The 19,788-nt window shown below is 42.6% G+C and overlaps 3 protein-coding genes across 3 annotated transcripts; all 3 read right to left on the reverse strand.

The window, feature by feature from the left end:
• Positions 1–311: 311 nt before the first annotated feature.
• On the reverse strand, positions 312–2,647 carry ndufa4b (NDUFA4 mitochondrial complex associated b). The gene is made up of 4 exons (XM_053413240.1): positions 2,473–2,647; positions 1,113–1,201; positions 866–926; positions 312–611 (listed from the first exon to the last, which is right to left on the reverse strand). Exons 1-4 carry the CDS (start codon positions 2,518–2,520, stop codon positions 555–557), a joined length of 255 nt encoding a protein of 84 aa, XP_053269215.1. The 5' UTR covers positions 2,521–2,647; the 3' UTR covers positions 312–554.
• A 716-nt stretch (positions 2,648–3,363) lies between these two features.
• Positions 3,364–10,600, reverse strand: LOC128426394 (glucocorticoid-induced transcript 1 protein). The gene is made up of 8 exons (XM_053413241.1): positions 9,858–10,600; positions 8,589–8,734; positions 7,831–7,932; positions 7,384–7,500; positions 6,595–6,723; positions 6,282–6,462; positions 5,699–5,870; positions 3,364–5,219 (listed from the first exon to the last, which is right to left on the reverse strand). The coding sequence occupies exons 1-8, from the start codon at positions 9,979–9,981 to the stop codon at positions 4,925–4,927; spliced, it is 1,266 nt and encodes a 421-aa protein (XP_053269216.1). The 5' UTR covers positions 9,982–10,600; the 3' UTR covers positions 3,364–4,924.
• A 2,840-nt stretch (positions 10,601–13,440) lies between these two features.
• rundc3ab (RUN domain containing 3Ab) lies at positions 13,441–18,959 on the reverse strand. Its single transcript, XM_053413931.1, has 11 exons — positions 18,740–18,959; positions 16,407–16,522; positions 15,968–16,095; positions 15,275–15,360; positions 15,099–15,188; positions 14,924–15,004; positions 14,648–14,813; positions 14,253–14,410; positions 13,998–14,117; positions 13,719–13,813; positions 13,441–13,621 (listed from the first exon to the last, which is right to left on the reverse strand). Exons 1-11 carry the CDS (start codon positions 18,817–18,819, stop codon positions 13,479–13,481), a joined length of 1,263 nt encoding a protein of 420 aa, XP_053269906.1. The 5' UTR covers positions 18,820–18,959; the 3' UTR covers positions 13,441–13,478.
• Between the last annotated feature and the right edge of the window lie 829 nt (positions 18,960–19,788).

The following is a 19,788-nucleotide window of genomic DNA, read 5'->3' on the forward strand; positions in this document are numbered from 1 at the left end:
CTTTTTCTTCTTTTTTATTATATAAAACATTACAATTTAAAGATTCCTTGTTTTATGTTTATGTGTGAAGAAGAATACGTTTAAACCATCTCCCTCAAAAGCTGAAACATGTTCCTTCATTGAGGTAAAATTATAAATAATATGTTTTCTTGTGATTTATAACATAAAAGAAGATTTATTGTCAGACTCTAACTAACTCTTTTCATTCAAAAAAAAAAGTCCTAACATGAACTTCAGCTCCTGAAACCCTGAAGCTGGGATTTCTCAGGTGTTTTAGTCCCAGGCCACAAGAGATACACACGAATGACAGGTGGGGTTTATATAGATTTAATGATTTACAACAAAAATAAATTCATACATTAGTAAAACAGGTGGTTGCCTGCTTTATAAATTCAGACAGTCACCGATAAAGTGATTGATCCCGTCCTCCAGAATGAGCTGAATGAGTGCGGCAACCTTCATCCAGCGTCACGGGTTTATTTCATATTTGGAAAAACAAATAAAAGTGCAACGGCTCTTCCCACTGAAGACGACGTCAGAGGCGGACGTGCGACCTAGAAATCAGGCCTGTCCTTCTCCAGCTTGGAGTAGTCCATGTTAACTGCGAAAAGCTGGAAACACACACACACACACACACACACACACACACACACACACACACACACACACACACACAGAGAAACAAACATACACAATCAGTATAAAGGTATATGGACTTTGAGGTGAGATAAGATATGGGATGTCCTTAACAGATGGAGGTTCATTCTTTGAATCAAACCAAGCTGTCACACACAAAAGTGTAAAATCTAAATAATCCATATCATTATTATTATCATGATTATTATTATAATCAGAAAGTTGTTACTTTGTACTGGTGGTTGGGCCCCAGTTTGTTCCAGGGCTCAGGGTTGTTCTTACGATCCCATCTGTGGACAAGAACCGAGGACACTTTTGGAATTTGACTCCTTGAGGTTATTAATGTTCCTCATGCAACATGTGATACTTACAAATACACTTAGGTTTAATAATCATTTACAATATGTGCTTGATACAAAACAATAGATCCACAACAGGAATGTCTCTTTGCTGTCTGTGATATATCGAGTACGTACGAGACATCTGGGTTTTTCAGAGCCAGACGAGCCAGGTACGTGGCGCTCATGGTCACGCCACCACCGATGAAGATGAAGAGGGGGATCAGCTGGTGGGAACAGAACAAAATCTATGTGTCAAGAGAGCAAACGTTTGTTCACAAATTTGTTGAAAATAAAGACTTTGTGTGGGTGTCCTCTCGTCCCTGAAAGTGGTTCTCTTATTTGTTTTACATAAACCATTTCATATTGAAATTTTATTCCATTCAAGCATCAAAATGTCGATATTATTAGTATTATTAGTAGAAGTAGTAATAGTAGCAGTAGTAGTATTATAAGGCCAATATGTTGCAGCTTATCTTTGTGCTCTTCTGTTGTCTGATGCTGTCATTGTTTTCTATTGTTTTCTACAGTTGCCCTGGATTCTTCAGTTTTAATTTGTAAAGCAACTTGTAACTGCATTTAGTTTATTATATTACATATTAATGTTATAATATTCATAACATAAAATACACAGGATTTACTCATCTCTACCAAATGAACTGATCCAAATGTGATTATAATCACATATAAAACAGATTATGATTATAATAAATGTTTAGAGACACAATGTCTCACCTGAAGCACAGTTCACAGTTTGTAACAGGAGACAGACACACTCAGTCTTTATTCAGTGATCTATTAATAACAGCTTGACTCTGTCGCCCTCTGATAAACAGTAGAGAGTCATTCCAGCATGGAGTCTATATGGTACAGTCCATACAGTACAGTACGTGCTGCAGCAACCTTCATACATGGCTGAAACGCAGTGCTCGCATGGAGGCGTCTGGTTTCAGCTGACCTTTCCCTTCAGATCATCAGTATTATCATTTTTATCATTATTATAACAAGTGAATATCGTGAGGATGTTTTCTGCCTCGTCACTGCAGGTGATTCGTTTTTTAAAGCTTTTTCAAAAGACGCTGAGATGGTGGTACAGCCCAATCTACATGCGCAAGGAGGGATCACACCACAAATACATGGATGAGAGAGTGGGTTTAGAATGAAAGATGCATTCAAATTATATGACTGGAATATTATTTAATCGTTAATTTAATCACAAATCTGTGGCTGTAGAGGAATCATCACATGAATACACAAGTTGTAATAGTCGCGTTTTTCTCTCACCCTAATCACCAAATGTGTAAAGTGCCTTTACGCATTGGCTGCATTTGGTGTAAATGCCATTGCGGTGCATTTTAATTATTAGCACTTATGATTAAGGAGTGAATGGGAAAAAAACGGGAGCGCGCTCCAGGCACGCACCCACACAGCGCGCGTCCTCCCCGGCTCCCTTCAATGTCACCGGGTCGTTCACGCGTTAGAATAAAAACACACTTACAGCCGGGTGGCTCCGGAGCTGTTTGGCGAGGAGGCTGAACACCGACATGGCAGCGGGACCTCTCTCCGGCCGAGTCCGTAGAAGAGCTGAGGCTGTGCGGCTGAGGGAGCGAATGAGGACCGCTCCACGGTTTCCTTCAGGCCGGGACGTTCAGTGAAGTGGACACCACCTCCTTGCAGCCTCAGCCAATCACACAGCGAGACGACACGACTGCTGCACATCTGTACAGGGCTGCGTCACGTGACATGGACATATATGCATGTGTCAGCAGGTGATGGATGATAAATTCTCCTCCTTGACATCCACATTAATTTTCACTCCAGAAATTGTTCATTGGGAATTTTAGACGATTCAAAACGCAGACAATTCAGGTCTATTTGAATTAATGAAACAATGCTGGAGGAGGAAACTTCCATTATTGTTATTGGTCTGCAGATTGTGGCTTATTCTTAATTAATCATTCTGTGCCAGTCAACCGTGAAAAATCCCAATTTCTCATAGCCCCAGGTTGTATTATTTTGTCCATTCATAAGCAGCACGAGCAGCAAATGCTCCTGTTAAGTAAAGTGGAAACAGATTGTTCAGTACTTTAACTTTACAATCACAATCTAATTCAACCCTTGAATTATATCTGTTGTTTTTCCTACTGAGACACAACAGATCAGACTTTTGTTTTATTAAACTGAGATGTGAAAAGGTTGAGTTCTTAAAGACAAACTGTGTTTCTCACACGTTGTGATGTAACAACAACACCCAGCTCTGTTCCTGTGACACTGTGAGCGGTAAATGTTACCGCACAACTTGCAGATTAGATCATTATAGGTGCTGGAACCTCAAAACCATGTCATCAACAGTCATAACCGAAGAGTAGAAATTCACACGGAGTCAGCAAATTATCAATCATATATTTATGTGGACAGAACACAGAACCTGAGATAACAGCACGTCCCCGGCTTCATCGCAGACGACATAAACATTGACCTTGAGGCTAATTTGGAAAAAGACAATGTTTAAATGCATCTGCAATTCACCAGGACACTAAAACTAGCAGAAGTTAGTCTAACAGTCAGACTAGTTAACTTCCCATCAACGTGCACGCACACACACACACACACACACCCATAAACACAACTCCTCTCCGACACAATAAACCCAGGATTCACAAGCGTTTCCTCCAAATAAAAAAGCCTCTCCTGGAAGTGCATAAAAATCCACCTGATACAACATCTCATGTAACACCTGCCTCACTTATACTGACAGAATGAAACTAAAAGTAACTGTCTTATAGCTTATGTTGCAGGTAATTGGAAAAAAAGGTGTAGAAAATACACATTACTACAATTTACAATGAAGTACAAAAAGTGGATATAAAACTAAGAATTGCGACTCAAACGTAGCAGTTCAATTTGTGCAAACATGTCTACCAGCAATAAACCTCTATCTGAACATCAGCTTGTCAGCATGGCAGATTAAAAAAAGAACATGGTCAAAGAAAAACACTTGATGACAAATCTACACCACTAAAACTGGTTAGGTAGTCAACTAGGCTGTGAAACCTCCAAACTATAAACATACAGTCAAGCACACATCTAGAACATCGAGGAATAGCAGGTTTTCATCCTTTAACATGTGTACAATTTACTTTTTTGGAAGTAAACGAGATACAACAACAAAAATAACATAGGAGCAACTTTGAAAGCAGGAATGCATGAAGCTGAAGCCTTTAGGTACTGATGGTACCCAAGTCAGACAAATGGAATATTCCCTTCAGTATACAGCTAACAAAAAGTTCATTTTTAAATCAGAAAAAAAAAGAAAAGAAGTACCAAACTGATTTGTCATGCTTTGTACACCAGCAACAGCTGAAGGGTCGAGTTAGGTGAAAACAAATCGAAGGAGAATCGCAGAAAAATATCTTTAAATGCTTAAAAACAAACGTATTCCCAATGTGTTTTTCTTACTGGACCCAGACTCCCGACATTTTGGACCGAGAGGTACACCACAGTCATGGGTTTTATAACCAGCATCAAATAAAAAGTCTACATCATGGCTTCTTTGGGGAAACGGCTAAATTTGTGCAGCAAATCAGTCAACGAATCACATCTCAGATCGTGTAAGAGGAGAATAAATGAGCCGTTGCTCACACTCTGGTTTGGCCAAAACTAAATCTTTGGATAATGAAACGTCTCAACTACAAAGCTTTTAATTTAGAGATGTCACGATGCCTCGAAAGTTGACACAAGTAACGTATAAAGCAAAGCTTTGGATCATGCACAATTATCATATTCAATTTCTTTCTATATATATTTTTTTAACATAAGTTTTTTTTTTTTATACCTGTGTAGAAAAGCAATGGGACCTTCCTAAAATAAAGCAACTGGGATAAATCTGTCCCAGGAGACTCAAAGATTTGCATTATACAAACTCTTCAGATATCAATCTGCAGCACTGATCAGAAAGCGAGGCCCTGACCGGAGCTTTCTCCCACGGTGGCAGCGGCAGCAGCCGGAGGATCTGAAGCAGCAGAAGGGTTCTCAGAGGACGCCGCCTGACAGGAAATCGTACCCTGGTTTGAGCAGCTGCCTGCTGGGGAGATGGCGAGGCTGCGGAACAACAGGTCCATGGAGGGGAGCAGGGGCCTCAGGAGGCTGACGGGCCAGAAGGCTGAGCCCCCGTGGGGGGTGAAGTTGACCTTGTTGGGGTCCGGGCAGGAGGAGAAGAGGGTGGGCTTTGATTGGCTTTGAGTGCTACAGAAAGAGAGGAGAGTCGACATGACACCAAACTTATATCCATCAAAGTGTAAGTGCTGGAAATCTGTGTGTGCCAAACTTTATTCTACTCAAGATCGAAACAAGCTACAAACTCACAAGGAGATCAAAATGACAAGGAAAACTAAAAATCACAACAATGAGGATATTATCACATGATGAGTCATCAAAACTTGTCCAAAAGGACGACTTAAAAATACATATTCACACCGTATTGAATGAGACTATTAGTGTAAACACTCACATCAAATTCTAATTTATTCTACTTTGAATGAGAATCAATTATGTACTGACAGAGTGGAGTCTTCACTTGGTATAAAATCAAAAGGTGAATAGGACAAAGAACAAACTATAGTCACCACTAGAGGTCAGCATCGCACTGACAGAGAGACGATACAGTAGAGTCCTGTCTCAACTACTGTAACAAATGTTCAAACTAGAATAAATAAGAAACGTACCTGGTCTCCTCCCAGACTGTGACCTTTTCACAGCCTTCTGGAGGTTCTCGCTGGAAGCAGAAGCTTTTGTTGGGTCCTGGAGACGAGGAGATCAGCAGCGGCAGGGAGAGGTCTGCCTCGTTCTGGGAGGAGAACGGAGACAGGAGGCACATCTCTGCGCTGTCTGTGGAGCCTGAAAACAAGAGGGAAGTAAATGTTTACAACAAGATCCGAGGCATCTGATTAGAGACATCTTATTTTCTAATGTTAATGTCATCGAAATATAAGTAATATTTCAAGAGTTCAAGAGAGTTTCTTTATTTAAGTATTTAATATATCTTCCATTAGGGGCAAAGTTTATTTCAAATAAAAAAAATTATCAGACACGCATTATTCAAACTACGAGTTCTCTGGTTTGTATGTCTCAATTTCCTGTTTTCATTGTAGCAGGGTGTCACAGCTGAATTATAAAACTTAAGACATAGTTAATACCACTTGAAAGTTCAAACCTGCTTATGCTTTATTCAGCTCCTCCCCTGACCCACACATCGTACTGCCACATCAGTACTGACCTTAAAATGCCCCCCTGTGCTAAAAGACTAACCTTGTTGCCGGTCCACAGGGGCCTCTCCAGAGTTGGGTGGGGAGGAGGAGATGTAGCTGGGAGAGGAGCAGGGGGAGGGGGAGGATGAAGATAGGGTTGTGGTGGTGGGGTCACTCTGGGAACCACTGCTGCAGCTCAGTCGAGGGACCGGAGCCCGGTGACCATCAGGCACCTCGAGGAGCTGAAAACAGGAAACAACCAGCGTTACTAACATAATCTATTATATTTTTAAGTGTTTTTACATATTGTTCCTTTCTTTGAGAGTAAAACAGTTCCTGGGGTTTTCCATGTGTGAATGGTGAGTGGTAGTTACCCTGTGCTGAGGATGCAGCGGCTGGCAGATGAACATGCCCTCCAGCTCCTGGTTGAGGCCCTCCACACTGCAGCGCAGTCGAGGGACCAGCGTAGACAAGGGAGCGAGGGGGATGGGAATTGACTGAGTCTGAGGACACATGAGTTGAATAGAGTTTATGGTGAATCCAGGTTGAGGAGCAACTTTCAACACATCAGACGCCTTTTTGCACAGCTGTCTTGTCAGCTTTTCTTGTTTCCTCTTATTTCAAAACTACGTGTGTTACATCATTGGAAAAGTGCAATAAAAAAAGGTTGTGACTGTTATTACCAAATCACATCCTGAAGCCTTCCTGTACAGTGTCCAAAGCTCAGACTTCACGAGCCCAGTATCAAATCCACGTGTGCTGGAGATAACGGCTGAATTCATAGAATTCCACAATGATAATTACAGCTGGCAGGCGTGCAACGTCCTTAGAAATGCTTTACTCTGGTTTGTGGCCTTTGTATATCAGTTTGCTAAGTGTCAAACCACCTGAGACCAGGCATGAGCAGATGTGCTGAAAAGAAGAAATTTCACTCTGAACAGAAGCAGTGTGATGTCGTCTTCCTGTTGCTTCAATTTTTTTTTTTCATTCACTTCCTGCAATGAGCTGCACCATTTCCTTATTCACTTTGATGAAAGTCAGCAGTGATCATTTGGAGACAGTTCACCCTGGTTGAAGAGGTGTTTTAACTAAACTTAAAAGAAAAACACATACATGAAGTAAGTGGGGCGGTGTGTTTGTGTGTGCTGATGCTGGTGAGTTACCTGGGTGGTTCCTAGGCTGCAGCTCCTCTGAGGATACCCTCGCTGTGAGTTTTTGTCATGTCCCCCTGAGAGCGCAGGTCTGTTGCGCTGCTGCAGCTGTTGTTTTAGTTTAGCAATCTGCAAGGAACAGAGCGTTACAGTCAGTCAATAAGTCCTTCAAACATCTCACACACACACACACACACACAATCTGCAAGATCCCTTCAGTGGCTTGTTTTGATAATCTGATCGTGGTGTTGGGATAAAAAAAGATGTCACAAAGAGTTGAGCTCTAGTGGAAAAAGGGAAGTTTCTTTGAGATGAGGTCATTTGATCTCCTCTTGCTCAATGCTGCCACAGTAACCGAGTCAGGGCTTCGTTCAGCAGCTTGTCCTCTTTGATTCAAAAATACAGCATGGTCCTGAGTGTTAAAAAAACGCATGTTGACCAGAGACGGCTGATGCTGACCTCCCGCAGATGTTCATCACTGCTCCATGATGCTGATCGCTTGTGGCTGCTGCTGCTGCTGCCTCTCCGGCTCTGAGAGCCATCTGACCACGAGTCTGGTGTCTGGAGGTGGAAGAAAACCACAGCATGGTCAGCTGCTATGAAAACAAAAACCCTCAAAGTAACGTGGAATGTCACTGACACATGAGCATGTATATTAAAGCTTGGTGTGAGGCTGTAATATTCAAATCTGACACTGTGACACTGTTGTCACATTAAAACAAGACTTCAAAACATATTGCACAGACGTTTCACACCAAGTACAGATCAGGTTTTCATGCTCACAAGCTGATATGCAGCCACATCACATCATCCACACCCACAGAGTCTCTGTTCACACTTGTACAAGAGTAAGAAACAGTCGGAGAAACTGAAAAAACAAAGAGGGGGAGGAGGATGTGGGCAACCGAAGCGCAGTGGCGAGTGCCTGCGTAGAGCAGAGAGGATGGGTGCAGCCAAAACGGCCGCGTCAGCTGACTTCAGGGACTGTTCTCACGGCTGCGGTTCTTAAGTCTGCAATAGCTGTGCAAAAGCACCGGACACTCCCTCCCTCACAGTTTCTCATTGCAACCCTGTTCTCTGCAAAACATGCAAACTAATCTTCCACCATATCCTGACATTACTCACTTGCAAAGGTCAAAACAAACAAACGTATGCATGCTTTCATTCAAACTTGCCATCATCATTATTAAATTCACACTTTTTCAACTGGGGCTGACCTGAGTGGATTTGTCTTTGCACGAGGGGCTGCTCTGTCCCTCTGGTTCTTTGGGCCAGTGTCCCTGCAGGTAGGGCCCGATGATGGCGTCCAGGGACATGGTCCGCCTCATGCCAGAGCTCAGCTGGTGCAGTGTGGTGTTTCCAGCTGTCAGTGTCAGAAACAACTTTACATTATAGATGTGACAACAGATTCACATCAGCTGTTAATTCTTTGTTTTTATATCTCAGAAAAAGACTTATTGAATTTTGAGCCTAGTGTTGCTTTCAGTCATTTTAAAGATATCAGAAAACACATGAATAATATAATAAAAGTCATGAACTAAACACAAGGGTTTAATGTAGTTGCATTACAAAAGTTCTAACCTACTTTACATCCATGAACAACATTGTTTTAAATATAATTTTGAAAATAGATTAATAGTTAGGAAATCCTCATATTTTGGGTTTGGGTACTTTTCCTTTTATTGCTGAGAAGCTGCAGTCGTCACCTCTGGAGACTTTTAACGGCCATTTTGCAGTTTTGTCTGACATTTAAATCAACCAAATGATTCTCTGATATATTGACAATGTGTGATCTTTATAAAAGAGTAATAACTGCTAGTTTGTATTATCTGTATTACCTTATTTCTATAGCATTGTTGTATAAAGTGTTGTGTTCATTTCCTTATTCGAAATCCAATGACAGTACAACAGAAGAATACTTTAATATATAAACATATTTACAGAAAACAATACAACACACTTAATAATGATTAGTTGATCCGTAAATTGATAAATGATAATCACCAAACAATGATTGTTCGATTAGTGATGTTCAGTTGAAAAACTTGTGGTTAAGAAACTTACAAAATGACAGAGGAACCTCAAAAACCAGACGCCATGTGGCCCAGTGAGGCTTTATTCTTATCTTTTAACGCTATTTATATGAATGATATTGTAAATTTGGATTGTAAATCATGTTAACTCTACTATTTTAATTTAACTTTTTCTGGTCATCAATAACATTACAAGTATTTACCAAGCAAACTGATGAGGATGTAGCAGCTGCATTTATTCTGAAATACCTTTTTATTATAGTGGCAGCACGTTTATTATTTGCTTTATGGCTGTTTATGATTGTTTGCCTTCACCTCTTAACTTTTAAACCAACTGTCACTGAGTTTTGGTTAAAGGTGCAACTTATTTAACGTTTATCATCATTCTTATTTAAAAACCATTAAGCATGAATCCAGGGGACCGGACTTGTGTGACAGGTGTCGGGCTCTTACCGGTCTTCCCATCCCGGTGGTGGGACCGGGTTTTACCGGTCAGCTGGTAGGGGACGGTGGCCTTGAGGGGCTGCGGGCGCAGCGCTGCCCCCGGGGTCTGTGGAGCCCCGCTTCGGGCGGACATGTCTCAGGTCGGACCGGGTCGGAGCTGGGAGTCTCTGCAGCGGTGTGGGGGTCGTGGTCCGGCCCTGAGGGTGAAGAGCTGGGGGGCGCTCTGTGGAAAACTCTGGTGGTCGAGTTACCAGCTGCAACTCTTCCTCCTCCTCCTCTTCTCCTGATGATGATGATGATGATGACGACTCAAAACAAAAACCCTTTTAAAACTCAGGCTTTTACTCATTTAACCAGTTTCCTGCCGAGTTAAAAGCACCAGGAAGACTCGACAGATGACACGTTCCCAGGCCGCTGGTGGTGCGGTCTCCCCCCGGGGTGCTCACGGTTCTCCCCCGCCCCCCCCTACCGGAGCTCGGTTAGCAGCCTAGCAGGCGAACTTTCTTTGTGAGGATGTTCGGATGTTTCCACTCGGTTCTCGGGAACGAGGAAGCGGCTCCGCTCTCAAAAACTCACTTGTGCGTCAACCCCGACGTCTTCCACGCAGAGCCCCGCGTGTGTTTTCATTGCACGGTCGCAGGGTTTTTAGTGTGAGGCCCCCGCTGGTTCGCGTGTGTTTCTGGGCCCACGGTGACTCTCCGTGTTCTCGTTAACACAAACTCTTCTCCTCCACTTCCACGCTGCTGAGGGTTTAATCAGGGAGGAGGCGGGTCCCCCCGGCGGCCGATCTCACTTCCCATTGGTTGGCGGAGACCCCAGCTGTGATCCTATTGGACAGTCCGCCGTCAATCCGTCAGGCCTCTGGTTAAAGGAACTTTGCTGTCACCGCCCACAGGTCACTAAAACTTAAAGTTTAAACTTCAGATTCCTAAAACTTACTGTTGAACAACACAATTAAAAGTTTCAAAAATTCCTTTAAAACTGTTGAAAGGTGAGGAAACTACTGTAATTTACCATTCCATGTAATTCACTAAGGTTATATGTTTTATATTTAAACTTGCACAAATACTACACAGCAAATTCCTTGTTTGTGTAAATCTGCATGGCAATTAAACCTGCACATGTATCAAAACTACATATCATATGTGGTGGAACAAAAACATATTCAAATAAACTAACAATACCACAGTATAGAAACACATGTATTAAAAAAAAATGCAAATTTATTACTATTGTGTACAATGTACACAGTTAAAGTGTCTATGTATAAATGTCCAATTGTATTATTGTTATTCTTAGGTTTTAATGTGTGCGCTTCACTAAAGTTAGGGCTAGTTTAACTTGGGGATATGTTTTATTGAATTTTTCATTTTCTGTTATCAAGTGAATAACAGATAAGGAAATGACATGTCCTAATTTATATAATTGAAACACACAAAACCACTGGTATGGTCCTCTTAATAACTTCATCATGATATTCTGAGGCCTATTAAATGACCGCAGCTGGGTGTGTAGGCAGCGTCTGGGTGGACTGTGAAGTGGTTATGGGTGGTGTGCGAGACAGTGTGCATTTTAGGAGATAAATGTCCAGATTCTGTGTAAAAGGGAGTGCCAATGGTGGGACAGGAGATGGGGCCAAAGATAACATGACACGTCCTTTTACTAACAGATCTGTGGGCTCCCAGTGTCCACTCACAAGCTGAACTGGCCCAGAGTTACCCCATGCAGCCCACACTCAGATGACATGCTCGTGTGTCTGGCGCAGCTGAATAGGAGTGAAAGTGCTTTATCACGAAAGGGTGAAGTGCTGAACCATGTGTCCAGTGGCCTGCTCATCTATCTCCTGCGACTGCACCCAGCAACTGATGTCACCGTCACACAGCAGCCAAAGATAAAACCCAGTAACCAAACCAAGCCTTTTTCAACCCCTCAGTGTCCATTCATTTACAGCCGGGCAGTTAATTGGACAGTGTGTCGATGTGGAATGTGTCTCCTGCATAAAGCTTTTCCAAAGGCGCTTCAGCCGCTGTTTGTTCAGCTCTGTGCATTTGTCTGTTTTAATGAATGAATGATCCTGACCTTTGACCCCACGTGGGTCATTTTAAACCCATTTGAAGAGACACGACGTCGTGCTTCTCAAAGTGTAGCAACAAAGAGGAGGCATGAGGACAAAAAGTGACCGAGGCACAGGGGCAAAGGTCATGGGCTCTTGGACCTACAGTTAATTCATTCATTTTTTTAACTTATCTCAAGAAAAAAAAGAGAAATTATATAATAAATAAACAGAAAAAGCATTATTTACAAACAGTGATGATGAAAAAAAACACTTAATGATTTAATCTACATATTTGAAAAGGAATGAGAAGTACAAACTTACCCTTCTCTATAAGTAATTACTTAACCAGCTCCCTATAAGTCTATAAATTATTTGTTGACCTGTGCTCTACATTGTATATCATGCACAAATAATATATGTAGAGGTGAAAGAGCGACTCAGTTCTCGGGGTGTTTGTGTTTTCGATCACTTTTGGTGTTAGTAGCATCGGTGACGCATCAGTAGCATTAATGCTAACAAGAATACACATCCAATTCCTGCCAGTATTTCATGTTTAAAAAAAAGGCAGTTTTATTGCAGATTTAAATAACACAACATAACCCAACTCTCAACAAACCCTGCATGATATAGCAATTTACATGATGCTAAATCATATTGGTAAGTACTCCATGACATAAAATGAATTACAGTACAAAAAAAAAACGATCACAAAGAGACACAAATTAGGACAAAAACCTGATGACACACACGCACGTTACACATTCACCATTTCTCTCAAACTATCCTATCGAGCCAGGTTTGTTGAAAAAGAAAAAGAAAACATTCACGCTGCATAGTCACAATGCATTTTTGCATTTGTATGCAATAGATATTACATCTTTATTTTTTTATGTTCACATCGTAGTGCCCCTGCAAACCTTGGTAACCTCACAGATCATTTGTGTCACATCCCCAAAACCTGAATCTAACCTACTGTATGATTGAATAAGGTCTATACTGGCATTCATCCTAATATCAACAACCTTCTTTTTTTTATCTCTTGTAATATGGCAAAAACATTCTTTCTGTTTCCTAAAAGAGCTCAACAGACCTGCCTGTATTTTGCAGCAGACACACTGACCGACTGATAAGACACTGACAAACAGACAGGGACATACAGAACAACCCCTACAGTGAGTATTGGACGAGCGGGACCGGTACAGATGCAGCACTGCCATTGCACAAAATCAAGTGTGGTGATGCAAGAGAGGTCAAACATGAACCAGTTGTTTGCATTCCAGGAGGCTTAATCATGTCAAGACAATGAGAGACAGTGAAAGTGAGGAAGGCCGTCGGGCGGCACAGCAGCTGATCCCTGCGTCTTTGTTGGGACAGTCCCAGACGGGGAGGCCACTCTTCCTCAAACGCTTGAAAGGTGTAGCTAGAGAGTGTGCCGTGCTCGGAGCGTTAAAAGGTAACTGGACGAAGTCGAGGGCCGCGTAAAGACAACGTGTTTGTCCGCCTACCAAAAGTCCTCTTTTTGTTTTTTTAATTGTCTGTTTGTTGAGTGGTTGGCAGTGTTTCTTTGGCGCCCCCTAGCTGGGAGAGAGCGCAGGACTGTTTTCTGTGCTGATGTCAACCAGGCACTCACTGGACTTGAGGCTGTTTAGAGACTTGCAGCTCGGGATCGAGGCCAAGGACCCACACAGGCCCATCATGGAGGGGGTGTAGTCCTTTTCTGGAAGGGGTGGGACGGACATGAAGTCAATTACTCACATGTTAACTCACCTAAACACAGTGTGGCACAGTCACTATACCACTTTTTATAATGTTACCTGTGCACCAGTCTCCGTTCTGTTTCCCCGTCCTATGAGAGTCTGAATCCAGACTGAGCTCCACTGACAGCAGCTCCGTGCTGGGGAAGCTCCTCCTGCAGGAGAAGCAGAAATTAACGATACCTAATGCAACAATCTTTGTCTTAGTGTGTATTGTGTGTATTTAGTATTTCTGATTCTATTTTCAGTTGTTGTCATGAAGGAGCAGAAATCCTCCATAACCTTAAACAACTGATCTCAATGTGTTGCATGAGCGATAAGTTAAACCAGGAATCAAACCTGCGGAACAGCTTGACGTCCGTTTGGTTGTTGTACGGCTGCAGTGCCGGCCACTCGTTGATCAGGGGTATCGAGAGGTTTTTGGCCAGATGATTGGAATCACATGGAATCAAGCTTGTCCTGGGGATCATGAAGCAAGACATTAACAAGAATTGATCATATCCAGACTTCTGGATCAGCCATGCCTCAAACCTTTTACTGTAACTAATCAGCTTCCAAAATCTCATTGTGACCTTTAGTGTCCGTTGCACTCACAGTTGCTCCTGAAGCTCCAGGACGATGGCCTCCAGCTCCTTCTTCTCCAGATGGCTCTGGCTGTGTATCTCCTCCAGCCGGTTCTTCAGGCTCTTGTTCTCCGCCTCCGTGTTCTTCAGCTGGGACTCACGCAGGCGCACAAGCTCCTCCAGGTAACCCTGATAACACACATCCACGCTGAGTGAAAATAAATATCTGCCCTCAGCTGATGCTTTTACACTTATTAATCACTTTAGAATGATCGAAATGTTCCTTTAAGGGATATTTTCTTGAGTATATTAACCATAGCTGTATATAACGACATCTGTCTCCGAGATTCCAGTACAAAGTGGAGCCCTGTCGTCCATCTTTAAACATCGATTCTATGGTTCAAACGTTAACAGCTGGCCTCCTACCTTCTGAGCGTTGACAATCTTGAACCTCTGCTCCATCTTGCGACACTTTGTGCTCCAGCTCTCCTCGTCAGTGACCAGGGGGACGTAGGGGTGATCGGGGACGCTGTCATCGCTCATGCTGCTGTCCACACTGCGCTGATCGTCATCATCACTCTGGTAGTCGTAGCTGCAACAGACGAGCACAATTATTTCAATTGTGGGCAGTTGAAAATGTGTTGTTATTTTAAATATCTACACTACTAGATGATTATTTATCTACAGTGTCAATGAAAATACCTTTGTGTGAATTTCAAGTACGGTGTGTAATCGATCACTGCCGCAGATTTCCCGTCCAAGGCCTCGCCCTTCAGACAGAAACTGTGGAAGAGAAATCAAACAGAAGGGAATCAAAATAATTAAAGACAAACAACACAATCAAATGTAAATGTTTAAAGGTCAACTTAAAGGTCACCTGAAGTCTATGGCTCCGAGACCGATGAGCATCCCCGTGAGAACTGTGGCTTCCTCCCTCAACATGATGGCTCCTTCTGCGTATAACCTCCTAAAAGAAAGAGGAAGGAGCAGGTGGGAACATGGTTCCAGTAGCGATGAGGTGATGTAGCTGTGTAGCTGTTGGGTGTCTCCTACCTGGTTGTTCTGCTGTCCCTCAGAGCAGTAACGATGTATTCAGACAGTCTCTTCTCCATCAGGGCGACTCTCACCCAGGCTCGGCCCTGCGGACGTCACCAACGTGTGAGACAAACATCTTCACAAACAAACCGAAATATCTAGATATAATAATTTATTTGTAATATATTGAGTCAAGGGGACAATTGGTCAAATTGTGAGGAAACTGTCTGAAGGCAGAATCCAGATATCATATTTAAGAGGCCATTTACTTATGTTTCATGAGGACAACATGACCTTTGACTAACCAATCTAAGCTTAATTCACAAGTAAATATCTGTTCCAAATTTGAAAGGATTCTCTCAAAGTGTGCTTTAAATGATGCGTTCACATGGCAAAAGGTCACAGTGACCTTGACCTTTGACCTTTGACCACTACTATTGAATCAGTTCCTCCTTGAGTCCAACTTAGTGTCTTTAGATAAAACTAAATTGCTTTAGCACGGAAACAACTCACGATAGTAGAGTCTAGAAAAGAGACTGAGAATAATTAAGCTAAAGCAGTTTATGATCGTTGTCTGATGAAGAGAATTGAGCATCATGCTTTAATATATGTGTTGAAACTCTTCCTCCTTCCTCCCCCTCTTTGCTTTTCTTTATTCATGTCATCATTTATAGTACCGTCACTACCGTTATGTCGCTATGTGGGACTTGCCTTGGCTCGTGAGGTGCTGATGTTTTCCATGCTCTCGATGCTGCCGATGCAGCTGTTGGGGACTTTGGCACATGCCAGGCGGACGTAGTCCCAGTAACTCCTCTGTCCATCGAACCAGCTGCCAGAGCCTGAGGAATTTTTTTTTTTACATGAGCACAGTAATTTTAAATGTGAAGCAAACAGACACATAACATCAATATTGATCCAATTCATTTGTTCAATTAACCATTTTATTTGATTCCACTAAGAAATAACAAGAATCGAGAATCCTCTCTTGCTTTAACAGTTTTAATACTGACAAACTTTCTGAGTTGTTTTCAAATAACAGCTTTTGAAACTGTTCAATATCGCTTCTTTATGTGAGATCTTTGATAATGATTTGATATCGAGTTTCCTTAACATGCAGTCAGTTTATTATTCTTCATGACGGGATTGGCACCTTTGAATCGGTGGCTGAGGATCTGCTCGAGGATGGCGGCGAAATTGATGAATTCCTCGGATGAATCATCGATGGGCTCGGCTGTGTATTTCTCCAACAGCGTCTTTATTGAGAATCTGTGTGGGGTGGAGAGAGTGAGCAAACAGAGGCTTTAAACAAAGAGTGTGGTTCCCTGTAATAAAGTCATGATGGGAATTCATTCGTCAGGGAACAGATTAAAAGATTATTGCTTTTTGTTCTTTCAGTAGAGTTAAAACTATAGTCACACTTTTTCGTTATATAAACTCATTTGTTGACTAAATTAAATTCAAATTTATTGAATAAACAATAACAGATAATTAAATCTATTGAGTGTGAATCTTAATTGTATTTATCAATGTCATTCCTTTGTGTATCTCTGATGTGAGCACTCACAGTGAGCCATCCATTTCCTGCTCACTCCCATTTCTACAGCCAAGCCAGACGTCATCCATCTGCGAGGAAGATGAGCTTCACAGGAAGTGGCCTCATGCTGGAATATATGCATCACATACCATAACCCTTTGTTCTGTGATGGTTCTGTGTTTATTCCGGGTTAAAGCTTGTGCTTCTCCTGAAATGACCACTCCTCAATATTGTCCTGGAGACTGAATAATTCATCGAGTCTATTTGCTGCAAGAACACCTGCCAAATGTTGTTTGTTGGATATCCTGTGTACTTGAAAAGAGCCATATGGACCAAGTTACTCCAAGTAGAAAGACACGGCACTGAGGCCGGCGTAAGAATAATGTCAGATATGCTGACAATTCATTACCTCTGCCAAGGATGTTGTGTTTTAGTCAGTGATTGTCTGTTTATAGCCTTTTTCAGACATAAACACTGGAATATGTTTAGAGAACCGCGTCTTGACAATTTCCATGTGAGACATATGAGAACTTCACAGTACACAGTCAGTTTGTGGTGTGTGTGTGTGTGTGTGTGTGTGTGTGTGTCAATAAGACAATGCTTATCCTAACACCCATTGTTCCAAAGGCCACAATGTCTCATTGAGCTGCTCCGACTGTGGCCAGATAGAACAATAATTGGCTGACTGACCTCAAAGCAAGAGACAATCCCCTGTGTATTCAGTGTATCAGCACTGAGACGTGACACACACACGCACACACAGATACACACACACACACACAGTGGATCTGAACATACGTTGTGACTGGACCTTGCTATCACATGACTTGGGCTTCAAACTGTCTTTAGAACAGACTCATGGAACGAACATTATGATGGTTTATCAGCATTTCTGCTGACAACAGCTTTCTGCTGAAGTGGAAAACGAGGCCATAATAAAACCAAAACAATGAGCTGAAGGAAGATAAAGCACTGCAGAGTCACGTGAGGTTATTCTTTCACCGTAAACCATCTGATGGACGACGTGACAGCTCCCTGAAAGTGAAGGCAAATCATCTTGATCGCCCCCTGCTGGCTGGCTGGCTGCAGTATAGGTTTTAAATCCTGCCTCCTCCATGTTAATCGATGGGACATGAGCCAAGTATTTAAGTCTGTTTCTTGGTTTATTTGTTAGTAGGATTACACAAAAACTACGACACTGATTTTCGCCAAACGAGACAATAATGTGTAGGACTGTTACTAACTGACTGTGGGTGTGGACATCTGGAAACAGAGGTCAGACTCAGCCACAGAATATCATCTGCTGTCTTTTCTCAAGGTCTCCTCCATCTCTGCCTCCCTACATGAACACATGCTGCTCTTTAGTGAAATGAATCTTTACATTTGCACTGAGAAGTTCACAGATGTATATATACTCATGTAGGTTAAAGCAAATAACCTTGTTTGAGCCAATGACCTGACAAGCCTCTCACTTGCCTCCCTGCACTGAGTCCCTGGGGTGCCGGCCAGTCCTTGCCCCAGGAAGGTTGTCCTCATAGCAACCACGCCATCAGCTGGTAGGACACACATCCCCCCCCCCCCCCCCCCCCCCCCCCCCCCCCCCCCATAAGGATGACAACGCTAAACTCCAACACTGTCTGCGTAACGTCACATTTAACGTAAAGAAAACCCAGCAGCTGTCAAATAAGGTCCTTGGTGCACATAGTGGCTTCCAGGGCTCATTCTGATGACTTATTATAGAGATGACATAGGCATGGATGTCAGATTATATCATATAGACTTTATATATGTTGTCTGTGGTGAGAATTAAACACCAAATCCAACGTTTTTTCCCCCTTATTAATCCCTGTCACATCACACATGACCACTTAGAATAAACATCTGGACCAATCAAAGCTCAGCAGCAGCAGCAGCATCCGCATCATCCTCCTCCCTGACGGTGGACTGACCTGCACACGGTGATGAGGTTCTTTCTCTCCACCGACACGTTCCTCACCGACGCTTTCTTCGACACTTCTCCCATGGCCATCGCTGCCTGCACACCTCCGGGTGGCAGGAGGAGTTGGAGGAGGAGGAGGAAGAGGAAGGGTATGAAAGGACCCCTCCCTGTTGGCTCCCCCCCACACTCACCGCTTCTGGAAGCCGGAGAGGAGGATGCGATGTGCCGGCATCAGAGCTGCAGAGAGGCGGAGACAGCTTCATGCATCACACCCGCACAGTGTTGTTCTGCTTGTTTATTATTATTCCTCTAAAACACACAGACGAGCCACTTACATCTGTGCTCTCTCTCTCTCTCACTCTCTCTCCCTCCCTCTCTCTCTCACTCTCTCGCTCTCTCTCTCTCTCTTCCTGCCTCTCTCCACCTCTTTCCTCTTACATCATCGTGACGTCACTGGATGCTCTCCCATCATGCAATGTGATCATGACAAACCATCTCAGCAGCTTCACTGACATGCAACTTTTACAGCTTTAATATGTGACTAATGTTTAAGTACTTTAATTATTGTGCATGTGAGACACACAAGGACACAAATACCAACATCAACCTTTTTAGTATATATCTATTGAGTGTATATATAAATATAAGATACAGTAATATGCTGTTTAATTATATGTTGTACAAAAAGAAATACACATATACTTCACACGTATCTGTCCATGGAAGAAGGTTTTTTATCTGTAATTTCTTTCATTTCTGCGTAAATGTGTTTTCAGCACAATAAGGATGATATCATCAGTACCATCATCATATTAAATCATTTCCTCCTTCTGTAATTTCCCGTCAGCCTCCTCCTCCCTCTCTTCTTTCTCTTCCTCCTGAACACGTTGTTGTCTTTGTGTATCGAAGTCGAACTCAATCAGTTTGGAAGTGTCATTAACAAGCTCGTGGAGACGCCCTGATCTTTTCCTCCCTAATGAGGTGACAGCTGGTCGGCCACCACACGTTGGGGGGGGTTGGGGGTCGTGGTCTTTTTGTCCTTGTGCAGGAGGAGTCACT

This window comes from Pleuronectes platessa, chromosome 21 (genome assembly GCF_947347685.1).
Source record: "Pleuronectes platessa chromosome 21, fPlePla1.1, whole genome shotgun sequence".
NCBI classification, from domain to species: domain Eukaryota; kingdom Metazoa; phylum Chordata; class Actinopteri; order Pleuronectiformes; family Pleuronectidae; genus Pleuronectes; species Pleuronectes platessa.

What these genes read in the sequence shown, in the direction of transcription:
- rundc3ab (XM_053413931.1), bottom strand. Translation starts at nt 18,819, where the DNA reads ATGGCCATGGGAGAAGTGTCGAAGAAAGCGTCGGTGAGGAACGTGTCG. An exon ending in CTCGGAGCCATAGACTTCAG is followed by an intron (nt 15,005 to 15,098) that starts GTGACCTTTAAG and finishes TCTCTTCCACAG; the next exon opens with TTTCTGTCTGAAGGGCGAGG. An exon ending in AGATTGTCAACGCTCAGAAG is followed by an intron (nt 14,411 to 14,647) that starts GTAGGAGGCCAG and finishes GTGTGTTATCAG; the next exon opens with GGTTACCTGGAGGAGCTTGT.
- LOC128426394 (XM_053413241.1), bottom strand. Translation starts at nt 9,981, where the DNA reads ATGTCCGCCCGAAGCGGGGCTCCACAGACCCCGGGGGCAGCGCTGCGC. An exon ending in GTGATGAACATCTGCGGGAG is followed by an intron (nt 7,501 to 7,830) that starts GTCAGCATCAGC and finishes TGTTCCTTGCAG; the next exon opens with ATTGCTAAACTAAAACAACA. An exon ending in ACAGTCTGGGAGGAGACCAG is followed by an intron (nt 5,220 to 5,698) that starts GTACGTTTCTTA and finishes CTCTTTCTGTAG; the next exon opens with CACTCAAAGCCAATCAAAGC.
- ndufa4b (XM_053413240.1), bottom strand. Translation starts at nt 2,520, where the DNA reads ATGTCGGTGTTCAGCCTCCTCGCCAAACAGCTCCGGAGCCACCCGGCT. An exon ending in CTGAAAAACCCAGATGTCTC is followed by an intron (nt 927 to 1,112) that starts GTACGTACTCGA and finishes TCTTGTCCACAG; the next exon opens with ATGGGATCGTAAGAACAACC. An exon ending in GGCCCAACCACCAGTACAAA is followed by an intron (nt 612 to 865) that starts GTAACAACTTTC and finishes GTGTGTTTCCAG; the next exon opens with CTTTTCGCAGTTAACATGGA.